The 8,066-nt window shown below is 35.5% G+C and overlaps 1 protein-coding gene across 1 annotated transcript; it reads left to right on the top strand.

Moving 5' to 3' along the window:
• The first annotated feature begins 5,865 nt into the window (after positions 1–5,865).
• On the top strand, positions 5,866–7,083 carry LOC123266072. Its single transcript, XM_044730105.1, has one exon. It carries the CDS (start codon positions 5,866–5,868, stop codon positions 7,081–7,083), a length of 1,218 nt encoding a protein of 405 aa, XP_044586040.1.
• Positions 7,084–8,066: the final 983 nt, after the last annotated feature.

Genomic DNA, 8,066 nt, shown 5'->3' with positions numbered 1-8,066 from the left:
AATTAAGGGAGCAGAAAAAAAAACCAAATTTTTGGGGGATTTTCAACAGGCTGTAACTTATACAAAAATGGTCGTACAGCAAAAAAAAGAAAAGCAAATTGTAGCTCTAAGTGTTTAGTTTTCGGATCTGAATTTGAAAATTTTTTTTTGAAAATATTTTTCGAGTAATCATAAGAAAACCACCGAAAAAAAAATTTTCGAAATTTTTTTGGTTTTTTTTTTTTAATCTACGGACGTGGAAAAAATTTTTTCGACTCAACCTCTATATGGACCGGATAGCTTGTTTATTCAGCTTTAATTTCGTTTTTTTTAAATCTCGATACGAGCATTTCTCGCTGAGATATCGATGTTTGAATGGAAAAAGATCATTTTGTCTTTGATTACCAATATCTCAGCAACCAATGATCGCACAGAAATTTTAAGGTTGGTTTTAAAAACTTGAATAAATTCTCTACAAGGATTGGCAATTGAATTTTGAAAAAATTTTTTCAATCATTACATGAATTTGAAAAAGCATCCAAAAAAGGGCTTTTTGTCGTTTTTTGGAAAATCAAGCGCCCAATCAAAAATATTGCGGAAACCACTAACGTTAAGTGTGCCTTTTACTGTTCAATATACCCACAAAAACCCTACTAAGTTTCAATTCAATCTAGCCAACCGTTTTTTTTTTCCCATTTGATCGAATTTTTGAAAAAATTAAAGGAGCAAGAATTTCGCTCTGAAAATGTCATAATTTTTATCAAAAATGAAAAAAATTTTTTTTTTTCATTTTTCTCTCAATTCTGTATTAGTGACTTGAAAAATTTAAGGAAAAAAAAAAAAAAAAAAAAAAAAAAATCGAAAATTTTTGAAAAAAAAAAAAAAAAAATTTTTTAATTTTTTTCAATTGGCTAAAAACTTCAAAAAATTAAAAAAAAAATTACCGCCGGCATTAGCGTTACCCAAAGCGTACCACGTGGAGGTTGCACGGCGGATTTACGCTTTTGTGCTTGCGCACGTGTATGTGTGTGGTTTTATCAGAGATTGAGACCCTGTGGTTCGTCACTTCCACAGTATTTTGTGACTCCAAACTCACTCTCCGAAGATGTGTGTATGTGTGTGTGTGTGTGTGTGTGTGTGTGTGTGTGTGTGTGTGTGTGTGTGTTGTGCTAATACCACGTATTGCCACCTCTGCTCCTGATAACAGCCCGCAATCTTTCAGGCATATTCGAAATGCAGTTTCGAATCATTGACTGCGGAATCCGTCGCCAAGTTTCGATTAGCGCCCGCTCTAATGCTGCTAACGTTCGTAAATTGGGATAATTCTGGCGCAATCGGCGCTTCAGGATATCCCAGACGTGCTCGATAGGGTTAAGATCAGGGCTTACCGCTGGATGCCTTAACAACGTTATGTCGTGTCTTTGGAAAAACCGACGGGTGACGTTTGCTGTGTGAGGCCGGGCATTGTCTTGCATAAAAATAAAACCTCTAGTTTGCTGCCGTAGAGGCAAAACAACAGGTCGTAAGATCTGATTAATGTAACGCGTAGCGTTTAGATTTTCGTGAACGATTACCAAAGGAGTTCGTGAAAATCTCGAAACTCCTCCCCAAACCATCACCGACCCTCCGTTGTAAGCAGCTACCGGTCGAGTGAAGTTACGTGAAAAACGCTCTCCCTGACGGCGCCAAACTCGGGGTCTTCGGTCATTTCCAAACAGGCATACCCGACACTCATCAGAAAACAAAACATTGTTCCATTGCCTTACGGTCCAATGAACATGTTGACGAGCGTAAGCCAGACGGTTTCGGCGATGTATGGGTGATAACATCGGTACTCGGGCGGCACTTCTTGATCGCACTCCAGTCTCACGGAGACGATTTCGAACCGTTTGAACTGAAATGTTCCGCGGTTGTTGTTGTCGTCGTCGTCGTTGTTGTTGCTGTTGTTGTTGTTGTTGTCGACGGTTCGGAAAATTTCGGGCGACAACGTTCGCAGGAACGAAAGGTTCTTGACGAACGCGCCGAACGATCGCTCGGTCATCACGAGGATTTGTTGCGCGACGACGACCTTGGCCAACTCGTCGTTGATAACCACCGGTTTCCAAATACCGATTGTATGCGCGAGATACGACAGATGAACTAACGTCCATACGATCCCCGACTTGTCGGTAATTGTACCCTTCTTCCACTAGAGTCACTATCTGAGCGACTTGTGGCGCGGATAAATGCCGCCTAGGCATTATGAAAAAAAATAAAAAGAAAACTAAAGTTTGCAAAAACTCAGTTAATTTGCTTTTCTAAAAATTAAAAAATACGGTAGTTTTGAGAAAAACTGTTGATTGGCTCGATTACCAAGAAAGCAGGTTAGTTTTAAGAAAAACTGTTTTTTTTTTAGACACTGTTGGAATTCGCACGAAAAAATTATTGTCCTAATATTCGTAGAATGAATATTCGACTTGCCTTGGGGGTATCAACTTTTAATTTATTCAATTAATTTGTGACTAGGAAAATTAAAGTGCGGAAGAGTAAAATCGGTGAGAAAGTGAGTCGCTACATTTTTTTTGATTTGGGCCAATTGAAAAAAAATTAAAAAAATTTTTTTTTTTTTTTTTTCTCTAAATTTTTCAAGTCACTAATACAGAATTGAGAGAAAAATGAAAAAAAAAAATTTTTTTCATTTTTGATAAAAATTATGACATTTTCAGAGCGAAATTCTTGCTCCTTTAATTTTTTCAAAAATTCGATCAAATGGGAAAAAAAAAACGGTTGGCTAGATTGAATTGAAACTTAGTAGGGTTTTTGTGGGTATATTGAACAGTAAAAGGCACACTTAACGTTAGTGGTTTCCGCAATATTTTTGATTGGGCGCTTGATTTTCCAAAAAACGACAAAAAGCCCTTTTTTGGATGCTTTTTCAAATTCATGTAATGATTGAAAAAAAATTTTTTTTTCAAAATTCAATTGCCAATCCTTGTAGAGAATTTATTCAAGTTTTTAAAACCAACCTTAAAATTTCTGTGCGATCATTGGTTGCTGAGATATTGGTAATCAAAGACAAAATGATCTTTTTCCATTCAAACATCGATATCTCAGCGAGAAATGCTCGTATCGAGATTTAAAAAAAACGAAATTAAAGCTGAATAAACAAGCTATCCGGTCCATATAGAGGTTGAGTCGAAAAAATTTTTTCCACGTCCGTAGATTAAAAAAAAAAACCAAAAAAATTTCGAAAATTTTTTTTTCGGTGGTTTTCTTATGATTACTCGAAAAATATTTTCAAAAAAAAATTTTCAAACTCAGATCCGAAAACTAAACACTTAGAGCTACAATTTGCTTTTCTTTTTTTTGCTGTACGACCATTTTTGTATAAGTTACAGCCTGTTGAAAATCCCCCAAAAATTTGGTTTTTTTTTCTGCTCCCTTAATTTTTGTGAGAAGTGTATATATATATCTAATATATAAAATTCTCGTGTCACAGTTTTCGTTGCCATACTCCTCCGAAACGGCTTGACCGATTTTGATGAAATTTTTTGTGCTTATCCGGTATCTATGAGAATCGGCCAACATCTATTTTTCATTTCCCTAAATGTTAGGGGTAGTCCACCCCTAAATTTTTTTTTTTATTTTTTAGACAAAATTTTTAATTTCTATTTTTTTATGATACAACATACAAAAATACATACAATCCTCAATTTTCACCCTTCTACGATCAACCCTTATTTTTTAATAGCCATTTTAGTAATTTAATCATTTTTCCTCTCCGGTCGAAAACTGATCAATCGTCATTTAATTAGTTATCCCCGCCAGATGTCTACAGGTGTCACTTCTGACCCAGTAAACAGCACGGAGTAGGGATGAGAACGAAGCCGGTCTCCTTTCTTTCTCACTCCCTACACAGTTGTCGGCCATCATTATTGTTTATGCATCAAGTGTAGTAGTAACGTTGACAATTATTATTTTGCTATCTCAGTGTAACTCTCATATTAACTTTTAATCATTCCTATTTTATCAATAATAATTAAATTATCAATTTTGAGTGTATTTTGCACGATTAGTTAATCAAGTGATTTTATAACCTCAAAAGTACTCAACACGTGACACGAGCTTCCAATAACAACGGATTTTGTGTTGTAAGTATACTTTTTTTTATTTATATTGAAAATGTTGTTGATCTTATAAAAATGTAATTTCAATTTAATTTTATTAAAAAAATGTAATTGAACAATTAAGATTTTCATAGTTTCCAAAAAATCAATCATTATGAATCTTTATTTTGAAATGTCAATGGAAATATTGGTTGTATGAAAAAATTATAAGAGACAATGTTTTCATAAAATTTAATTTTTTACTTTTGTTTGAAAAATTTTTCCATAAAACTTATATTTTTGTTATAATTTCAAAACTAATCATTTCAAAACTGCGGCAAAAATCCTGGCCCTAATTATACTTTTAACATTTTTCATCATTAAATAATTTTATTAATTCTATTTATGTATGTTTTGTACAGTGAGCAATGCCAAGAAAACGCAAAGGGGCTGATTTGAGCCGCAGTACAAGTAAAGCTCGAAACTTGCGAAATAGCAGATCCGAAAGAACAGAAGAACAAATCCAGCAACAAAATACTGATGCACGTGTCAGAATGGCGCAATTGCATCAAGAAGAGCCAGAAGATACACGAGCTGAACGCAATGAAGTCAGAAGATTAGAACAACGACAATCACGCCGTTTCACAGTCAATAGACGAAGAACAAATGACCAACAACGACAACAGGTACATCGAGCATTTATATCTGATTCATTCCTGCGTCTAGCATTCCAGTATGAGCCCGATATTGAATATAATTCTCATTCAAAAGTGGTAATTGGTGCTATGGACAAGGAATGTCCGCATTGTCATGCTCTGAAATTCAAAAATGAGCCAGCTGGGATGTGTTGCGCGTCAGGAAAAGTGCAACTACCTGAAATTGAAACACCACCTGAACCATTGAACGGCTTACTTATCGGCACGGATCCAGATTCTAACGTGTTCCTGAAGTCAATTCGAAGATTCAATTCATGCTTTCAAATGACATCGTTCGGAGCAACAGAAATAGTTCGAAATACTAATGCAAATGGTCAACAATTCAATTCTACATTCAAAATCAGAGGCCAAGTTTATCATAAAATGGGCTCACTGCTGCCAATGCCAAACGAACCACATAAATTCTTACAAATCTAGTTTGTGGGCGGCGAGGATTCCGGAAGCGCACATGCCAATCGCGTGAATGCACGTTGGGATTATAATAACCTTGATTCACTTTATGCCAGGCGCATCGTCAGCGAGCTAGATGCTCTTTTGAACGAGCACAACGAGTTGTTGAAAATATTCAAATCACATATGCACCAATTACAAAGCGATAATCACGCTATCGTCATTAATCCTGATAAAACACCCGCTGGAGAGCATATTCGTAGATTCAATGCACCCGTTGTTGATGATGTTGCTGGAATCATGGTTGGCGATTGTACAGCTGCACGAGAAATTGTGATTCGTAGAAGAAATAATAATCTTCAGTTCATTGCTGACACACATCGTTCATATGACGCTCTCCAATATCCGCTAATATTCTGGAAGGGACAAGACGGATATTGCATAAACATAAAACAACGAGATCCCGTATCAGGTACTTCATTGATTATTAATTTGATCTTTAATCATTTAATAAAACAATTAAATTATTGAACGTAATAAATTTAAATTAATTTTTATGAACAAATATTACAGAAGCTGAAACAAACAAGAACGTTAGCTCAAAGGATTATTATGCGTACCGATTAATGATTAGACGTGGCCTGGACAACGTCATTTTACGATGTCGTGAGCTTTATCAACAATTCATGGTCGACATGTACGCGAAGATTGAGAGCAAACGACTACGATACTTACGATATAATCAACAAAAGCTGCGTGCGGAAGAGTACATTCATTTGCGAGACGCTATCAACAACAACGCCGACGTCGCCGAAATTGGTAACCATGTCATTTTACCATCATCGTACGTAGGCAGTCCACGTCATATGCAAGAATATATACAGGATGCTCTGACTTTCGTGCGCGAATATGGACGACCATGTTTATTTATCACGTTCACATGTAATCCAAAATGGCCAGAGATTTCATCTTTGCTACTGCCTGGCCAAAATGCAATACATCGCCATGACATTACAGCACGTGTGTTCAGACAAAAGTTGAAGTCTTTAATAAGTTTCATTACTAAATCACATGTATTTGGTCCCACACGTTGCTGGATGTATTCGGTTGAGTGGCAAAAGCGAGGATTACCTCATGCACACATTTTGGTTTGGTTCATCGACAAAATCCGTCCTGAAGAAATCGATAGTATCATTTCTGCGGAAATTCCAGATCCATCCACTGACCAACTGCTGTTTGATATTGTTACAACAAACATGATTCATGGTCCATGTGGTACTCTTAATAGTTCATCGCCTTGCATGGCTGATGGAAAATGTACTAAAAATTTCCCTAAAGATTTTACCAATGATACGGTCACAAATGTCGACGGATACCCAATATATCGTCGAAGAAATCCTGAAAATGGCGGACAATCATTTATTAAAAATATCATCAACACAGACATTGATATTGACAATCGTTGGGTGGTGCCATATTCGCCTCTGCTGAGCAAGACATATAATGCTCATATTAATGTTGAGTTCTGCAGTTCTGTGAAGAGCATCAAATACATTTGCAAGTATGTCCATAAAGGCAGTGATATGGCTGTGTTTAGAGTGGAAAATACTAATGTGAATGCTCCTCCAGTGAATAAAAACGATGAAATAACGCTCTACCAAATTGGTCGGTACATCAGCTCCAATGAAGCTGCTTGGCGTATCTTTGGTTTTCCAATTCATGAACGGGATCCAGCAGTTGTTCAGTTAGCCATCCATCTTGAAAACGGTCAGCGTGTATTTTTCACGAACGAGACAGCGATTGATCGTGCAATAAATCCACCTAAAACTACACTCACTGCATTTTTTGAATTGTGTAATCGTGCGGATGATTTTGGTGCCTTTGCACGAACATTACTCTATTTAAAAGATTGATATTGTTTAATATTGCATTAAAAGATTGATATTGTTTAATAGTGTTACTGTCGTAATTGTTTAATTAATGATATATAATTTTAAGGAATAAATTATAATAACTTAAAAATAATGTTTGCCTTTTGTTATTTTTATATTCCCTCATCGTTCACAGCGCTCCATGCTTATTTCACGCATATACTACATTCTTACATACATACAATAAACACATTCTAACATACATACATACTTACAATAAGTAAGCTATTTTTTGTCTACACTAGAAATTACTAGGAAATTATTTATATGGCAAAACAACGTTTGCCGGGTCAGCTAGTATATATATATATATATATATATATATATATATATATATATATATATATATATATATATATATATATATATATATATATATATTGTTACGGCCACGCGTAATACATTAATGAATAACTAATCAGTAAAAATCCTTAATTAATGATGGAACTACGAACTACTGTAACACCGTACCCTTAAACAACTCTTTTTAAAAAACATTTTTTTTGTTTTTACATAAGACGAAAGGAAAACACAGATAAGAATATTACTCGAGCGAGATTTGAAAAAGCTTATCGTCTTAGTTGCGACTACTCGTTACCAAAAGGTTCTGAGAGAAAAACATTATTTTCGGTTGTCCCGAAAAACCGCCTGTAAACGCCGGCAAATAACTTTTTATCTAGGAGCCCATCGCGTATGCAGCCATGGGGGAAGCAACCAGCTGCTAAACATGACCTTGAATAAAAATAGCCACCGGCCAAATTCCACGAACATGACCTTTAATAAAAATATTCTTCGCGCATTCCTGCATAGAAATACTACAGATTATTAAAAATATATCGTACGATGTATTGCAAATGAATGACGAATGTACGGTTGCATGAATGGTATGATCGTTGATGTATGGTAATCCATGCATCATCTGCTATATCACCAGCACATGAAACTATATGTGCTGTATATCATGT

This window comes from Cotesia glomerata, linkage group LG5, assembly GCF_020080835.1.
Source record: "Cotesia glomerata isolate CgM1 linkage group LG5, MPM_Cglom_v2.3, whole genome shotgun sequence".
NCBI classification, from domain to species: Eukaryota; Metazoa; Arthropoda; class Insecta; order Hymenoptera; family Braconidae; genus Cotesia; species Cotesia glomerata.
Note: the sequence above shows the minus strand (reverse complement) of the source record. Positions and strands in the feature narration are given on the sequence as shown.